Below are 19,068 nucleotides of genomic sequence, written 5' to 3' on the forward strand. Positions count from 1 at the left end.
GGTAGCTTTAACTATCTCTTTTATTTTTTAAATTTTATTATTATTATTTTTTTTTTTTTGAGTTTTGGGTCACACCCAGCAGCGCTTGGGGTTACTCCTGGCTCTGAGCTCAGAAATTGTTCCTGGCAGGCACAGGGGACCAAATGGGATACCAGTATTCGAACCACTGTTCGTTCTGGATTGGCTATTTGCAAGGCAATGCCCTACCACTGTGCTATCTCCCCGGCCCCTAACTATCTCTTTTAAAAAACAACTGTTGGGGGGGGGGGCGAGAGATAACATAGAAGTAAGGCATTTGCCTTGCATGTAGAAGGATGGTGGTTCGAATCCTGGCATCCCATATGTTCTCCTGAGCGTGCCAGGAGTGATTTCTGAGCATAGAGCCAGGAGTAACCCCTGAGTGATGCTGGGTGTGACCCCTCAAAAAAAAAAGACATTAACAACAAAAAACAACTGTTGAGGCCAGAGTGGTGGCACAAGTGGTAAGGTGTCTGCCTTGAGTGCGCTAGCCTAGGATGGACTGCAGTTCAATTCCCCAGCCAGGAGTAAACCCTGAGCATCAAACAGGTGTGGCCCGAAAAACCAAAATAAATAAATAAAATAAATAAATAAGTAAGAAATAGAGGCTGGAGAGAGAGAACTAGATAAAGGCAGCTAATCTCGGTTTTATCCCTGGTACCTCATGGGCCCCTAGGCACTGCCAGGAGAGACCCCAAGCACAGAATTAAGAGTAGGCTTGAGGGGCCGGAGAGATAGCATGGAGGTAAGGTGTTTGCCTTTCATGCAGGAGGTCATCGGTTCGAATCCCAGCATCCCATATGGTCCCCCGTGCCTGCCAGGAACAGTTTCTGAGCCTGGAGCCAGAAATAAACCCCTGAGCACTGCTGGGTGTGACCCAAAAACCACAAAAAAAAAAAAAAAAGAGTAGTCTTGAGCACTACTGGATGTGGCCTAAGCTTTGCCACCACCCAAAAAATAAAGAAAAGGACTGGAGCGATAGCACAGCAGGTAGGATGTTTTTGCCTTGTACACTGCCAACCCTGGCATCCCTTATGGGTTTGAACCCCGGCATCTCTTATGGTTCCCTGCCCTGCCAGGAGTGACTTCTGAGTGCAGAGCCAGGAATAACCTTTGAGCACTGCTGGGAGTGGCCCAAAAACCAAAATAAAATTAAATTAAAAAAGAAATTTAGGGCCCAAAGAGATAGCACAACGGTGTTTGCCTTGCAAGCAGCCGATCCAGGACCAAAGATGGTTGGTTCGAATCCTGGTGTCCCATATGGTCCCCCGTGCCTGCCAGGAGCTATTTCTGAGCAGACAGCCAGGAGTAACCCCTGGGTACCACCAGGTGTGACCCAAAAACCAAAAAAAAAAAAAAATTTAAAACAATATGGACTATTTTTTAGATAGTGATCTTAAATTCAATCAAAATATTGGTTACTGTGTAGCTAATGTGCTAACATAAAAATATGTAAAATTCTTCAGAAATGGGGCCAGCGAGGTGGCACTAGAGGTAAGGTGTCTGCCTTGCAAGCGCTAGCCAAGGAATGGACCGAGGTTCGATCCCCCGGCGTCCCATATGGTCCCTCCAAGCCAGGGGCGATTTCTGAGCGCATAGCCAGAAGTAACTCCAGAGCATCAAACGGGTGTGGCCCCCCCCAAAAGAATTCTTCAGAAATATATTTTTCTTTATTTACATAAAAATTCACTCTTTTGCCTCTTTTGCAAGCTCATTGAGTTTTATCATTTCTTATTTAGAAAATATGATGGGTAAAAATGAAAGCCAGCATTTGGTCTTTGTGGTAGATTTAATCACATGACTTTCATATCTCTGGAGTTTCTGTTCTTTTTTTTTTTTTTTGATTTTTGGGCCACACCCGGTAATGCTCAGGGGCTACTCCTGGCTATGCACTCAGAAGTTGCTCCTGGCTTTGGGTACCATATGGGACACCGGGGGATCGAACCGCGGTCCGTCCAAGGCTAGCGCTGGCAAGGCAGGCACCTTACCTTTAGCGCCACTGCCCGGCCCCAGGAGTTTCTGTTCTTAAGTCACTGAATATGTTTTCTTGATTCTAAAAGTGAACTTATTGAAATACTTGAAAGATGATTAAAAAATTAGTGTTATTTATAAGATTGCAGTCTAACTATTCTCTTCTGAAAATTAGATCTGTGAATGCTGCCCATTACTGGTTGATTAGTTAAAAAGTTTACTGCTGGGCTGGAGAGATAGCATGGAGGTGGGGCATTTGCCTCGCATGCAGAAGGACAGTGGTTTGAATCTGGGCATCCCATATGGTCCCCTGAGCCTGCCAGGAGCAATTTCTGAGAGTAGAGCCAGGACAAACCCCTGAGCGTTGCTGGGTGTGGTCCAAAAGCCAAAAGCCAAAAAAAATAAATAAATAAAGTTTACTGCTAACGTAACAAAATATAAGGAGTGGCAGAGATCAGTTTTGCACAAACTCAAGAGAGGAAGTATAAATGATAAAGGAAGTTCTGGGAGATTTATTTTAATATTTTGATTTATTCTCTATAGTAACAAGAACAGACTGTAGGAAATCAAGTGAACCCAGTTTAGTGTGTTTTCAAAAATGTCAGTAGTGTTTTTAAGTATTATTGCTTTGTAAACATTCATTTATTAATTCATTGAGTTATCTGTGATATGAATAATAACCATACTTATAATAAATCCAATGAAAGGAATTAAATTAAACCATTAGTCATAGGCACTATGACTGGATTCCAAATAAGAACATTAGGCTGACTAAGAATTGTCTATTGCTTTGACTTGACCAAGATTTTATGGCCAAATTCATTTCCAGTATTGACAAGTGATTTTTCTATCCTTTGATTGTTGCCTATGATGAAGGAACTGTGGAGACCCCAAGACCTATAACTGTAAATATTGGTTTGGTCATGGTTGTTGTTAAAAAGTCCCATCATAGGTGCTGGAGTGGTGGCACAAGCGGTAGGGCGTCTGCCTTGCTAACCTAGGATGAACCGCAGTTCCATCCCCCAGCATCCCATATGGTCTCCCAAGTCAGGAGCGATTTCTGAGTGCATAGCCAGAAGCCAGGAGTATCCCCTGAGCGTCAACAGGTATGGCCCAAAAAACAACAACAAAAAAGGCCCATCTTAACTAGCGTATACTAGTTACACATAATAGCTAGTCTCACACTAACTAAACTAATTATACACCATAACTAGTGTAGACTTAAAACCTTGCTCTTTTGCTGTTTTAGATGCTAGCTAGACAGTTGGAAGCTTTGGGCTTAGCCGAAAAGCCTCAACTGGTGACTCGCTTTCAAGAAGTTTTTCGGTCCATGTGGTCTGTGAATGGTGACTCGATCAGTAAGATCTACGCGGGCACTGGTGCTCTGGAAGGAAAGGCAAAGGTAGGTCTAGAGACTCTAGAGTCCATAACATTGTACAAAAGGCCCTTTTCCCCTTCTTAGTAAAACTTCTTTGTGGTCACTTAATTAATTGGTTTTTTTTTTTAAATATATATCTGTTTTAAACTTCTTTCATTATGCTTTTTTGTTTTGGGGGGGTGGTGACTGGGGACCACACCCAGGAGCGCTCTGTAGTTATTCCTGGCTCTGCACTCAGAAGTTACTCCTGACAGACTGAGGGGGGGCCATATGGGATGCCAGGGATTGAACCTGGGTCGGTCCTGGATTGGCCGCATGTATGGCAAACACCCTGTCGCTCTGGCCCTCTCATTGTGTTTTTGTGTCCTCTGTTTAATATTTCTGTGTCAGATGTGATTAACTGAGTGGAATACAGTTATTTCCTTGAATTTGGGGGCATGTGTATATGACATATTTAGTCATTGTGTGATAATTCACTATTTACCTTTTTCATGATTTTCCCTTGTGTATTTTTTTTACATTTTTATATTTAATTTTAAATATGATTAAAAAATCCCAAGAAAGGGTCCTGCTGCGTTTGGCTGTGTCCTTAGTGCTTGATACAGTGTTACCTGATGCAGGGCAATTGCTGATAAACAAAACAGTGAGCATTTATATAACACCTACTAAAAACTGGGTACCATGAAATCTTACATTTTCTCTCTTTTCCTGATCTTACTTTGAGATGTAGGCTATCAGAATATCAGAATATGCAAAGAGAGGGTGAGATATTGACTTGATTATATATAATTCTGTGTCTTAGCTTTTTAATTGCCGGGCCTGTTCACAGACTACTTTCTGCTCCAGTATTTGGCACCATTGGAAGCGTACTTGTGATCTTTTTCATTCATTTGTATACTTAAATGCTGACTTTTTAAGGCTCCGACTGCAGTTTAATTTTGGGGTGGGGAGTTGTTTGTTTTTTGCTCCTGGCAGTTTGGGGGACCATATGGGATGCTGGGAATTGAACCTGGGTCCATCCCGTATTGGCTGTGTGCAAGGCAAATGCCCTACCACTGTGCTATCACTTCAGCCCCTGCCTCTGAATTTATTAACATTTTAATTCTTTGCAATTCCTCAAAACACTTACAAATTTAAAAAGACCAGAATGCAGCCCACCTTTACAGTTCTCATTGAATCTCTTCAATACAGGAACTGAAATTCTTTTAAAGACATTTCTTATTATTGTCTGAATTTCCAAATTTCACTGTCTGAATTTCCAAATCTCCTTCCTCTTATAAAATGTCATGCTTCTATTTGGACATTCTAGCTTGGATTTTAGCTAAGTTCCTGTTTCCTCTCTGTTTTTTATCCTTTTAATTCATAAAAAATAATTTGCTGGGGCCGGCAAGGTGGTGCTAGAGGTAAGGTGTCTGCCTTGCAAGCGCTAGCCAAGGAAGGACCGAGGTTCGAACCCCCGGCATCCCATATGGTCCCCCCAAGCTAGGGGCAATTTCTGAGCTCTTAGCCAGGAGTAACCCCTGAGCATCAAACGGGTGTGGCCTGAAAAAACAAACAAACAAAAATTTGCTATCGGCACTTAGATATTGTCTGCTTGAAATGGTTATTTTTGAAAACCTGAAATTGTTACTTCCATTTTTTCCTTTTAAATTGAGCACATAATTCTTGCTATTAAAGCCAGATTCTCTACAATTATTACTTGTATAGACCACCTTTTTTTCCCTGCAGTGACTAAGACAATGTATATCAGAGGTTATATACATTTTCAGGTTCTTATGTCTAACAAGTAGATATGAAATTTTATATATTACATATACCAATTTGGTTTGAACTAAGATCTAACTTCTGAACTGCTCTTTCTTTTCCTTTCTTCTCTGGGTTCCTTTTGATTAATTGCCTGATAATATGAACGGTGAGTGCCCTTTTCAAGTAATGTTATTTGTGTGTCATTATATGCAGGAAATAATATTTTAAGCTTCAAGTATCTGCTATTTAAGAAATAAAAGTAGCAGCTGCAAGCTGTTTTCTTTTCTAAAAGTTTCTTTTTTAAGCAATCATCAGTATCTGTAAAATAAAAAATAGTCTTTTTTTGTCAGTTATAACATGCCCTAAGTATATGCTCATTAAAAGTTATAATTGGAAAAAAAAGTTATAATTGGGGGATGGGAGAGATAGCATGGAGGTACAATGTTTACCTTGCATGCAGAAGGATGGTGGTTCAAATCCCAGCATCCCATATGGTTCCCCATATCTGCCAGGAGCGATTTCTGAGCATAGAGCCAGGAGTAACCCCTGAGCACTGCTGGATGTGACCAAAAAAAAAAAAATTATAATTGGATCTTTCCTATAAGAATTGGCATGTTATTTTTATCATCTGTTTATATAGATGATAAAATGATCTGTAATATATAAATTATAATTTTATGCCATAGTTGTTTATGATCTATAGTTATAGATATATACCTTTTAAATCTAGGGTTCCTCTTATGCTCAGTTTATCTAATTTGGGTTTTGTACTATACTCAGTGGTGCTCAGGGACTATGCCCAGCTCAGGGATCAGGGGGCCACTTAACGGCTATGCCTGGAAGTAGAACTATGTGATGCTAGGTATCAAACCTAGGGCCTTGCATGTGCAAATCATTTGCTCTAGTCCATTGAGCTATTTCTCTGGTTCGATTTTAGTTTTAGTTTCAACTAGCAGCGTTTATTTGGAAGCAATTTTATTTTACTCCTCTACTAAGTACTTTAAAATTTTACTAGGAGTAGGTTAAATGGGATGTGTGTGCTTTTTCTTCCTTGCTTATCCCCATCACAAGTTTATACATTTCATTTAAGAAATAATTTTTTTGTTTTCAATAAGCTTGCTTCCATTGACTTATTTTAACATAAACACTTTTTCAACATTAACATCCTTTCTGGATGCAGTGGTGGTTCTGAGCCTTGTCCACCTCTTTATGCAGAGCTGTTGTCCAAAAGTGAGCAAGAATTTAAATTTTCATAAGTAAATTTACATGATAGTTTTACATTTAGAATAGAAGCATTAGCTCCTTTCTACTGCAGTACCATAATATACATCTAATCCAAGCGTTCAGGATTCTTAATGAGCAAAACAACCAACAGTATCAAGAATGAAAATCTCGACTCCTTTCTCCCTAAACAGGCTGGCAAGTTAAAAGATGGTGCTCGTTCTGTGACTAGAACGATTCAGAATAACTTCTTCGACAGCTCCAAGCAAGAGGCCATTGATGTTTTGCTCCTGGGAAATACTCTAAACAGTGACTTAGCTGACAAAGCTCGGGCACTTTTAACTACTGGAAGTTTGCGTGGTATGCATTCTTACTCAATATTATTGATATTTATTCTAAAAGTCCAAGAGGTAAATATAAACTTAGCATACAGACTAATATTCCATTACATTGATTGAAGTAGTTTTAGAAGCAATATCTATCCACCTAACTTTTAAAATTATCTATCCATCTAACTTTTAAAATTTGCACTCTCAAAGGACTTCTTTAATATGTTGAAGTCCATGCATATTTTTTTTAAAGTATGATTGAAGAACTAAATGATTCAAGTATTGCTAACTAGACAAGGTAGGATTTCTTAAAGTAGCTATTTTTTTGTTTTGTTTTGTTTTGGCGGTGCTCAGGGGTTACTCCTGGATATCTGCTCAGAAATAGCTCCTGGCAGGCACGGGGGACCATATGGGACACCGGGATTTGAACCAACCACCTTTGGTCCTGGATTGGCTGTTTGCAAGGCAAATGCCGCTGTGCTATCTCTCCCGGCCCAATAGCTATTGTTTTTAATAGATTTTTCAATAATTGTATAGAAAACAAGTGCTTTGTTGGGAAGAAAACAACTAAGTTCTTTATTTTGCTAATCACTACCCTAAAGTTTATAGAAATTTTTCTTATCTTTTAATTGCTATTGTTTGTATAAAAATTAAATCATAGTAATTTTATTTTTTTATATATATTTTTTTTGGTTTTTGGGTCACACCTGGCAGTGCTCAGGGGTTACTCCTGGCTGTGTGCTCAGAAATAGCTCCTGGCAGGCACAGGGGACCAAATGGGACACCAGGATTCGAACCAACCACCTTTGGTCCTGGGTCGGCTGCTTACAAGGCAAACGCCGCTATGCTATCTCTCCGGGCCCAAATCATAGTAATTTTACTATGTAAATTTACTAAGTAAATGTTACTTATTGTTAGATGCTATTAATATTTAACAATGATAACTATTCTTTTTTTGTTTGTTTCTGAGTGCCACTCAGGGGTTACTCCTGGTTCTATGCTCAGAAATCACTCATGGCAGACTCAAGGGACCTTATGGGGTACTGGGGATCAAAGCCTGGTCAGCTACATGCAAGGCAGATGCCATACGCACTATACTATCTTTCCAGCCCTTGATGACTTTTAATCTTTCACTATTTCCATTATTTTTTTAAAGCTGAACAAAACTTTAATCCATCTATCAACAGCTCCAAACTGACTGGTCACTCCAGGTGATGAACCCTGCCCAAGATCATGAATTGGATTATATAGGGAGTGGATTTAGGAAGGTTCTAGCTTTTTGATGAACTTTAAAATGAATGACTTGTCTAGGGTACCTTTCTACTGCTCCCTTGTGTCCTTCCCTGATATGATCAGGTAGCTTGGGGCAGTGTTAATGGAAATAGGCTTGAGGAAAGCCTAATATGTGATGTTTACAAAATGATGGCCCTCCTTGTTCAGAACCCAGGACCCATTTTCTTTTTCTGTTTGTTTTTAGTTTTTGGTTTTGGGCCACACCCAGTGGTGCTCAGGAGTTTCTCCTGGCTATCTGCTCAGAAATAGCTCCTGGCAGGCACAGGGGACCGTATGGGATGCTGGGATTTGAACCAACCAACCAACCACCTTAGGTCCTTGGTCGGCTGCTTGCAAGGCAATTGCCGCTGTGCTATCTCTCCGGCCCCCCATTTCTATTATTAACAGCAAAAGAATTAGGTTCATGTCCATGTGCATGTATGCATAAGCTGTATATTGGAGATATTCAACATTTATTTTAATAATCAGACTTTTTAATTCCATTTCCCCCATTTTAACTATTTAGCACTCTTGACTGTTTTCTTTGTTACCTCCAAACTAAACCTTCGAATTTGTTCTATTTAAGTAGAAATGATTTCTCAGTGAGCCATGCACTCTAGGATAATTGTTCAAATCAATTACCATGGATTGTCTCAGAATTCTGCCTAGTGCTTAATATAGTCAATCACTGTTGGCTCCTTGAGGGAGCTAGTAAGTAGTCTGGGGGATTGAGGCTGATTAGCACTGGAAGAACCAAACTATTTTAGCTGTACCTTGGACCTTGGCTTTCTTCCTGACATCCAGTAGCAGATAGATTCCTTTTTTTTTTTTTTTTTGATTTTTTTTTAATTATGAGAACAATGATGCAAAGAGGAGAAGGTAAAGTTACAGTGAAAGGACAATCGCCCATAAACAGAGTTCTCAAAAGAAATCCCCTTTTACAAAGGACATTAAGTAAAATAAGGCAGAACCCATGTACAATTACTTTGTCCACAAGTCCTACGATTGTAGTACATTATAACATTTCTTAGCAGTATACACAGCAATCTAAAGCCATGAGATTTAAGTGCCTCCTTAAACATTGAAGGCATAGTATTTTTTTATATTTTCATGCACATGCATATTAGTTTAAGTTAACATCAAAAGTTTAAGGTTTTTTTTTAAGGGTTAGAGTCAAAAGAGCACAGTAAAAACAGTGTTAGAGTGGCAAATATTGTTTGCATATGCCCACCAAAATATGGGGGACATGGAAAGGAAAAGCCTTGGTCTAAATACAAGGAGACCCTACCCCTGAAGTTTCCTGGCATAAGATCAATTCTAGGCTCCAGGCAAACTAGTTTATTCAATCCAAGTCATTGTCTGTAGTGCCAATACAGTTTTATTTTTCATGCAGTCTCTATTGTTGGCATCAGATTTCTGTATTAAAGATCCTGGAATCTGCACATCCTACATTGAAGTCAGGCTGGTGTGGAGTATCCTCTAGTTTCACCTCACAATTAAGGGGCAATACAGAAAGCCCTGTCTCGTAAGCAGGTCATTGTTGTTATTAAGTCTTCTCAGTGTTAAGGGAAGTCTCCCTTGAGTAGGTCGATGTCAGAGCAGCGGTAGGGTCTTCCCTGGTAGAAAATTGCCTCCAGGTGATGTTATAGACAACCTTGGATGTTTTGTAGATGTCTTCCCTAGATCAGGGGTGGATGGAGAATGCCCATTCTTCTGAGGCCTGTGCCAGGTCTTTATGTCAATGTTCAGGGTGTAAGGTTCCATTGCACTACAAGATTTGTGTGTTCCCATCTCTATTAAATAAGAACTTTTTTGTATGTATAGTATTTTCCCATTTTAATGTGCCTATGCAAACAAGAAATAAAGCCATGTGGCATATCAGAGTATATGAGGGCATAAGAATACGTCCAACAATACCCATGACTTGGTTCAAACATAAGCATTAAACTGAGGGACTCTTTCACCAAATTCCCTATTGAACAGTTCACAAAGAGAAGAAAATATATAAAAGGGGGGGGGGGGGAAATCATCACTGTATAAGAAAATATTCAGCAAGAGTTATAGCCGTCAAAGAAAACACACATAAAATGCTGAAAAGACATACGTGTCCTTTTTATACCTTTTGGAGTAGTTGGGGGGGGAGTGTTAAATCCAGGGCACCACTTTGGTCTGTGACTTAGGACTCTACAGTACTTAAGTTAAAAAGGGTAAATGTAGAGTAATGATGATAGGGGGTAAGAGAGTTAAAGAGAAAAATGATTTTTGTAGGGGTATGCGAAAGGGCAGAGTACAAAATGGACATTCTGCATACATAAAAACATGATTCAATGATAGTGAGTACTATTAATGTATTTTGCGCTCCCACGCGGTTTTGAAAATATAGACTGGTAAGAGATTACCAGTGACTGCTTCAAGAAACTGGAAGGCCGGAAATTCAGGGCCCCCACCCAGACCCTCCCTAAGGAGCCGAGTGGGGAATGGGGGAAAGCCTAGAGTACCTTCAAGCTCCGCCAAGGGACTCACCTCACTGGCTTGCCCAGGCATGTGGCCCAGGAAAGCCCTGGAGATCTGGAGCAAGGCGGTAGAGGAGTGCTGGGGTCACCCAAGTCCCGAAGCCCCCCCTAGGCCTGGTTAAGAAGGCCTCTGGCGTGGCAGAGGCCTGCCGAACCCCATGCTACTAGAGACTCCCGGCTCCCAGGAAGGAAAGAGATCCTTCAAGAAGCTGGGAGGCTGGAAGTTCAGGGCCCCCACCCAGACCCTCCCTAAGGAGCCGAGTGGGGAATGGGGGAAAGCCTAGGGTACCTTCAAGGTCCGCAGCAGATAGATTCTTGACTAAGCACCTGTCCCTTCGTCCCATCTGTGCCTGTTCTTCTATAGAGCTGCCAATAAGCCACCTTTGAAAGCATGCACTTGTTTGGTTTTTTTCTTTTTTGGGGGTGGGGGGTCACATCCAGGGATTACTCCTGGCTCTGTGCTCAGAAATCGCTCCTGACAGGCTCAGGGGACCATATAGGATGCTGGGGATCTAATCCAGATCCATCCTGTGTCGGCCACATGCAAGGTAAACACCCCACTGCTGTGCTACCTACTTTCTCTGGCCCCTAAAAGCAGACATTTGGTGAGGAAGCAAAGAAGCCAAGGACTTTAGAACTTGAACTAACATGTCCAGTTTTTGCCTTCCTTAAAATATTTTATTATATGTAAAATACGCCTGAAAATAGTGCATATTATCAGTTTTGCTGTTCTGAGAAAAGGGTTGCCCTCAACAGGTGGCTTTTATCAGGAACTTTGAGAATTGCTAGCTCTGCACTGGCTTATGCTTGATTCTGCTACAGCAATACTCAGTAGGGGACTGCTACCAGAAGAAGAGAGCTGGGTGGAAATAGACACAACATACATATGCATGAGTATATGTACATGCCTGAGTATGTACTCGTGGTATATACATGTGTCTGTACCCTCTTCAGGCATCTCTCTGCCTCAGCTCACAAGGTGCAGTAAGGATCCCTATCCGTGTACACTGTGACCTCCCTTCTATTTTAGAGAACCTTTTTTTTTTTTTTGCCCTCGCCCCCTCCTCTCCTTCAGAGAACCTTTCTCCCTTCACACATGATACCCATTTCCACAGGCAAATGTAAGCTCCTTTTCCAAGATCTTTTAACTAGACTGCAGGACTATCAGTCCTTTCTTAGCCATCTACCTCATGGAAAAGCAAATTGCTATTGTTAGTAAGTTCCAGTCATTTCTGAGTGTTCCCGAAGGAGTTCTAGAGTTTGGCACCCTAATCCCACTGGTCCCCAAAGCCCTGTGGTGCAAGGAGTTTGCCCCATTTTACATTAGTGTGGTGATGTAGGTGGGAGACTTCCAAGCAATGACCAGGATCCCTCCTTGTGGCTCTATAGGCCTTCAAAGCTTGGGCCCTGTGGTACTGGTAGATAAACAAGGTCCAACCAACTGGTATGTTTCAGGAAGATGGATATTAGGGACTTGTCTGCCACTCTGCCACTATCTGCAGTATCCTCTAACCTGCTGGGTTTTCAGTTCCTATTCTTCACACATAAGTACATTTGCCCATGTTCTGAGAGGGGTTGAGACCTACGAATAAGTCCCTATGAAGTTTTTCTTAACTATAGAGGATTTGCACCAATTACGCCGATCACTCATGTTTCATCTGGGGTATCTTTTAGGCACAGACAAAGCAAAGTGATCACATGGACTGATGAGAGAAAGGGAGGCGGGCTTGAACTGTTCTGTCATGACACTAACTCTGACTTGTGTGACTAACGATTCTTTTTTCCTTCATGCTGCATCCCTAGTTTCTGAGCAGACATTACAGTCAGGTACAGTATAGAAAATCAAGTTAATGATAAAAGCTTCTTTTTTTATTTTATTCAAAGCTGATATTATAAATGAAGTCACAAAGTTGGAATTTCTCAATTTTTCTTTTCCTTTGATAGCTTACTTTACTCTGAAAAGACAGTTCTTAAGTTTGAGAAAACTAAATACTACCTTTAGAAGGAAATATGCAATGCTCTTTGTCTTGTAATATATGCTTTATTTAGTTTATTATCTTATTTATGTATGTATGTATTTATTTATTTATGGTTTGGGTGCTATACGTTGGTGCTCAAGGGCTATTACTAGATAGTGCTCAAGAGTGATACCTGGTAGTGTTCTGGGGTGCCAGAGATTGAACCACGTTGACCACATGCAAGGTTGACACTGTCACAATTGTGCTATTTCTGGCCTTTTAATTAAATATAACTTGTCTCTTGTTATCTTTTTTTTTTTTTTTTAATTTTTTCTGGGTCACATCTGGCGGCGCTCAGGGGTTCCTCCTGGCTCTATGCTCAGAAATCACCCCTGGCAGGCACAGGGGACCATCTGAGATGCTGGAATTCGAACCACCATCCTTCTGCATGAAAGGCAAAATACCTTACCTCCATGCTATCTCTTCGGCCCCTTGTTTTTTTTTTTTTTTGTTTTGTTTTGTTTTGTTTTTGTTTTTGGGCCACACCCGGCGGTGCTCAGGGGTTACTCCTGGCTATCTGCTCAGAAATAGCTCCTGGCAGGCACGGGGGACCATATGGGACACCGGGATTCGAACCAACCACCTTTGGTCCTGGATCGGCTGCTTGCAAGGCAAACGCCGCTGTGCTATCTCTCCAGGCCCCTTGTTTTCTTTTTTTAATTTCACTTTCAAGTCATTTTTTTTCTTTTTTGGTGGAGGGGGAACATGTGGTGATGCTCAGGATTTATTCCTGGCTCTATACTTAGGAATCACTCCTGGGATTGCTAGGGATCGAATCTGGGTAGGTTGTGTGCAAAGCAAGTTTCCTACCTGCTGTCCTGTTGCTCCAGCCCCAACATTTTCATATCTTATTGAGCAAATTAGATCTTTATTTTAGGCTAATAGAAAAGAAATACGATGTGACTGTCTGAGATCATTTTTGAGTGTTTTCTAGGGCATTTCTGAATATCCAGCAGTGCTTCTCATGTATGATACTGGAAAGGGGCGACTTATTTTCTCATGTAGTGAATCGAATGTTTTCACAGCTATAACATCTACATTAAAATCATTTCAGAATAATTAAAATTGCTAATAGTTCAAGGAGTTGAATGTGCAAAACCCAAATTTCATGATTTTTTTTTAAAACCTTCCTATTCCTGGGAATCACATACATTCATTCCCATGCATTCTTTTCTCATCAAGGTACATGATCTTGTCTCAAAGCATGAATCTGCAGTGATAGGAACAATCTGTTGGTTGTGATTTTTGAGAAAGATGGAGTTAGTTAATGAAATCAATTTTCTGAAGTGACAGGTATGAAAAGGATGGGTGTCTGTTTGAACATAGACATCCTCATTTCTCTGTACATTAAAATGCTGGCCAACTTAGAATAAACTAAGCATTCTTCTTAACATTTAATTCTGTTTGGAAACAGACTTGATTAGGCCATTCTCTGTGGCAACATGTTTTTGTTTGCACACTCTTCTGCCTCACTGACTATTCTCAGCTCTTGAATCATTACAGAAGTTGTTTTTTGCTGGAGAAAGGAGTGCAGAAACTGCTTTGATACTGCAGCTGTAACCTTGGTTCCAAGAATGATGAATAATAGCAAAAGAGAGTGACTCTTTCTTGAGACACAGCAGGCTTTTAATACAGATGACACAGAAGGCAAATCACCTGCTTTTATTTCACTGGACACGTTTCTGTGCATAGAAATCAAATAACTAGACAGCCAGAAGCTGCCCATCTGTCCCCAGGAACTATCGGATTGTGGTTGACCTCTAAGCTGTGGCTCTTTCAGGGGATTCGTGGGCAGACAGCTTTCATTCTCTTAATGCGCTTTTATTGCCCTGTTCTCAGTTTTTACAAGCTGTTATAGTTTAGGGTCATAAAATAATAACAATGAAATAAGATCATGCAGTGCAAAAGTAAGAATCATTTGGTTTTTCTTTTCCTCAAGTCGATGACTTTCTTTTTCCTTGGACCTTTGATTTTCTACTTCTCATGCTTTTTCTTCCTGTGTACTGCCAAGCAAGTGCATCATCCATTTTTTTTTTCCTTGGTTTTTGAGTCACACCTGGTGGTGCTCAGGGGTTATTCCTGGCTGTCTGCTCAGAAATAGCTCCTGGCAGGCACAGGGGACCATATGGGACACCCGGATTCGAACCAACCACCTTTGGTCCTGGATCAGCTGCTTGCAAGGCAAACACCGCTGTGTTATCTCTCTGGCATCATCCATTTTTAAATTGGCATGCATTCCACTTTTTTTTTTTTTTTTTTTTTGGATTTTGGGTCACACCTGGTAGCGCTCGGGGGTTACTCCTGGCTCTACGTTCAGAAATTTCTCCTGGCAGGCTCAGGGGACCATATGGGATGCCAGGATTCGAACCACCGACCTTCTGCATGTGAGGCAAATGCACTACCTCCATGCTATCTCTCCGGCCCCACGTTCCACTTTTAAGTGCTGAAGTTAACTAACCAAGGTGAAGTATGAGTTTAGAAGAAAGAGAGTTAGCATCAAGAACAAAACCAAAAAACCCAGCACACACATGGAGGAAAGGGACTAAGGATGCAAAATTCAGGAACAGCAACTCTCTAAACAGTTATTAGATATTGAGCACGGTGTACCAGACACTCCTCGTCTCTGGAGAGTCTGTAATGAGCAATGCTGCTTACTCAGAGCTTGGGAGAGGTGACAGATAGTTGCAGGGGGAATAAGTACAACTTATAATTGGTACATGCTGATAAAATCTAGAGAACATGGTAAAACAAGGAGAGAGAAATAAATGCAGAGTGAGATCTCAGAGAAAAATTTCAAGGAGAGCCTCAGGGAAAGTCAAAATTTGGAGGTGAGAGAAAAGGGCTACAGGTAGTGGGACTGCCAGTGCAAAGGCATGGTGGTAGGTCCAGACATGGTGCAGGTTGAGAAGTGAGAAGTGAACAGAGAAGGAGGGGTAGGTGAGGGCAGAAAGGCAGGCTACTGTATTGTCTTGTTGACCTGGAAAGGGGCCATTTCTGGTAAGGGTCATTTTCAAAGTCTCACTATCACCTGCAATTTATATTTTTGTCCTAGGAAGCCAGTATTCAGCACACCAACTGCCCATAGCTAGAATCTTGAATGGAAATGCTCTAAGTGTCTCTGGGAGAAAATGAAAGTTTTATGTTCTACCAGTCAGGGGTCTCAAACTCAATTTACCTGGGGACTGCAGGAGGCAAAGTCGGGGTGATCCTTGAGTGCAAAGTCAATAGTAAGCCTTGAACATTGGGGGTGTGACCCAAACAACTAAAACAAAACAAAAAAGATTCCTCTAGGGCAGGGCCACAAAACGTTGTACGGAGGGCCGTTTTCGGGCCGCGAGTTTGAGACCCCTGTTAATCTACCTGCTTCCAAATGAGGTTATAGGAACTCCAATTGCTGTTATTCTTGAAGATGTACAGTCCCTACTTTCATTTGCTGGGGAATAATATACTGTTTCATTGAAACAGATCTTTTTATTCAGCATGTTTATTCTGCAACCATTTTAGTTGAAGTTTTTTTTTTTAAACTGACTTCTATGAAATATTGGGGGGTTGATTTACATTTTTCCTGGCTTGTGTTTTTTTTTTTCGGGCCACACCCAAAAAATGCTCAGGGGTTACTCCTGGCTAAGCACTCAGAAATTGCCCTTGGCTTGGGGGACCATATGGGACGCAGGGGGATCGAACCACAGTCCTTCCTTGGCTAGCGCTTGCAAGGTAGACACCTTACCTCTAGCGCCACCTTGCCGGCCCCTCCTGGCTTGTGTTTAAGAATGTTCTGCTCCCTGTTTGTGCTCCTGCATGCTTATGCTTCTGATGGAACCTGGACGTCCCTGACATCACTTGTCAATTATAAAAGAAAGGCACTTCAAAATGATGCGTGCATTTAAAACACTGTTCTGTTTTGGTTTTGATCAGCATCTTCTAAAGTTCTAAAGAGCATGTGTGAAAATTTCTACAAATATTCGAAGCCCAAGAAAATCCGAGTGTGTGTTGGCACCTGGAATGTGAACGGCGGGAAGCAGTTTCGCAGCATCGCTTTTAAGAATCAGACGCTCACTGACTGGCTTCTGGATGCTCCCAAGCTGGCTGGCATCCAGGAGTTCCAAGGTTGGCACACTTCCTCCTTTCCTTCCATTCGTTTTTCTCTCCTTCCTTCCCTCCCTCCCTCCGTCCCTCCCTCCCTCCCTCCCTCCCTCCCTCCCTCCCTCCCTCCCTCCCTCCCTCCCTCCTTCCTTCCTTCCTTCCTTCCTTCCTTCCTTCCTTCCTTCCTTCCTTCCTTCCTTCCTTCCTTTCTTCCTTCCTTGCTTCCTTCCTTCCTCTACCCCCAGCCTCCAGTGGTGCTCGTAGCTTACTCCTGGTTCTGTACTCAGGAATTACTCTAGCAGTGCTCTGTAAATCCATGTTGGCTGCTTGCAAGGCAAGCACCTTACCTGCTATACTTACTTCTCTGGCCCTAAGTTGACTTTCTTTTTATGGGCTGAAAATCGTACTGTAATTTACTGATCCAGAAAACCATGTCTAGTGATTTATGTATAGATTTATTAAAAAAAAACTTAGTTATTTCAACTTAAAGACTAGTATTTTTAGATAAGTCATATCTATTTAAGTGTTGGTTTTGTTTGGGTTGTTTTGATTGGTGTAGTATTTTTATTTTTTTTGATTTTGGTTTGTAGGCCACATCTAGTATTGCTTGGAGCCTATTCTGTGCTCAGGCTTCACTCCTGGCAGTGCTCAGGATAATCTGAGTGGTGCTAGAGCTCAAACCTGTGTACCATATGTAAGACCTTGCCATCTATACTCTTGGCCCCAAGTCTTAGTTCTTTTTTTTTTTTTTTTTTTTCAAGTCTTAGTTCTTTTTTATTCCTAGGTCTTTATTTTCTGCTTTATCAAAACAATACTACAAGAAAAAGTGTCCCCCCTTGGACATTTGAACCTCAGGAAATAGGATACTTAAATTGATATAAATAAATATATGTGATCTTAAATAGATATCCTTAATGGTAACCATATAGATAGAAAAGTAAGTTTTCACTTTTAGTTATTTTTTTCTTTTTCTATCCATATCTTAAACCTTACAGTTTCCTCTAAATATTTAAAAATGTCCCTTTTGGGGCCAGAGAGATAGTTTAAATAGTAGAGCAAATATTTAGCATATCAAAGGCTTTGAGTTCGATCCCAAATACTGAATATCCCTATCAACTGCAACCCCTATTTTTAAAAAAATGTTCCTTTTGCTTATACTGAATTGTACTTGAACTAGTAGTAATAATAATAACATAAAAATGATAATCTGATACTAAGATTTCAATTCTGAGTACATTTTGTGTTTTTATTTGGGTCGGTGGTGGGCATACCCAGCAGTGCTCAGGGATTACGCCTAGTTCTATGCTCAGGAATTACTCCTGACAGGCTTGGGGACCATATGGGATGCTGGGGGTCAAATCTGGCTCGGCTGTGTGCAAGGCAAACGCCCTACATGCTGTGCTATCCCTTTGGACTTTTCACACATTTCTTTCATCTTTATCACAGACCTACTAAATAGATGGTCACAAATTTAATTTTGTTCCCCGCATGCACTTTTGCCTTTAATTTGAATCTGGTAAACTGAAAATATAAAAATTTTGTGTATTTGTGTATGAAGTTTTGTATCAATCTTGATCTTTGTTTTGTTGGGTTGAGAGTTGCTGTTTAACCGAGGCTGTGCTTTGAGTCTTTCTTGGATGTTTAATTGCAGACAAAAGAAGTAAGCCAACTGATATATTTGCAATCGGCTTTGAAGAAATGGTGGAGTTGAATGCTGGAAACATTGTGAATGCAAGGTAAGCCAGTGAGATCACACAGGAAAATGCTCTAATTGAGTGGCTGGAGGTCCTGGAACTAATAGTTCCACAGAGCGTCTGATACAATGTATTTTAAAGTGCTTCTTAAGCTGAAAAATAGTTCTTTTTTTGATTGGAAGGGTTTCCAGCCATAACCAGCAGTGTTCAGGGGCTACTCCTGACTTTGTCCTCAGGGATGATGCCTGACATTACTAGGGAGAACTTCAGATGCTGGGGATCAAACCAGAGGTCTGCTGTATATAAGTGCTTAACCCATCTTGCTATCTTTCAACCCCCAAAATAACAGTTATTGGTTTTAGAATTTTTTTGTTTGGTTTTTTTTGGGGGGGGGCCACACCCGATGATGCTCAGGGGTTACTCCTGGCTGTGTGCTCAGAAATCGCTCCTGTCTTGGGGAAATCATATGGGACACTGGGGGATCGAACCGCAGTCTGTCCTAGACTAGAACCTACAAGGCAGACACCTTATCGCTTGCACCACCACTCTGGCCCTCTGGTTTTAGAATTTTTGTACATGTGCTGTGTGATAGCTTTTTATGATTATCACGATAGAAATTTAAAACGATGGATTTGGAATGATAGTACAGCAGGGGGGTGTTTGCCTTGCTCACAGCTGACCCAGTATCCCATGTGATCCTCAAGACCCATGGGGAGTTATTGCTGAGTGCAGAGCCAGAAGTAACCTCTAAGCATTGATGGCTGTAGCCCAGCAATCAAAAATTAAAAATGAAGCTACAAGTCTTTTTCTTTAAAATAATCGTTG

At 41.1% G+C, this 19,068-nt stretch overlaps 1 protein-coding gene across 7 annotated transcripts in view; it reads left to right on the forward strand.

The window, feature by feature from the left end:
• SYNJ1 (synaptojanin 1) overlaps positions 1–19,068 on the forward strand; it is a 115,462-nt gene that overhangs the window by 58,611 nt on the left and 37,783 nt on the right. For 4 of the 7 annotated variants that reach the window (XM_049785743.1, XM_049785744.1, XM_049785746.1 and 1 more), the window contains exons 11-15: positions 3,239–3,391; positions 6,529–6,694; positions 12,252–12,275; positions 16,382–16,573; positions 18,201–18,285. In XM_049785743.1, the coding sequence (XP_049641700.1) occupies positions 3,239–3,391; positions 6,529–6,694; positions 12,252–12,275; positions 16,382–16,573; positions 18,201–18,285 (620 nt within the window). The remainder of the gene's footprint in view (positions 1–3,238; positions 3,392–6,528; positions 6,695–12,251; positions 12,276–16,381; positions 16,574–18,200; positions 18,286–19,068) is intronic. The other 3 variants (XM_049785741.1, XM_049785742.1, XM_049785745.1) reach the window with 1 other exon arrangement.

The sequence above is a fragment of the Suncus etruscus genome, chromosome 13 (assembly GCF_024139225.1).
Source record: "Suncus etruscus isolate mSunEtr1 chromosome 13, mSunEtr1.pri.cur, whole genome shotgun sequence".
NCBI classification, from domain to species: domain Eukaryota; kingdom Metazoa; phylum Chordata; class Mammalia; order Eulipotyphla; family Soricidae; genus Suncus; species Suncus etruscus.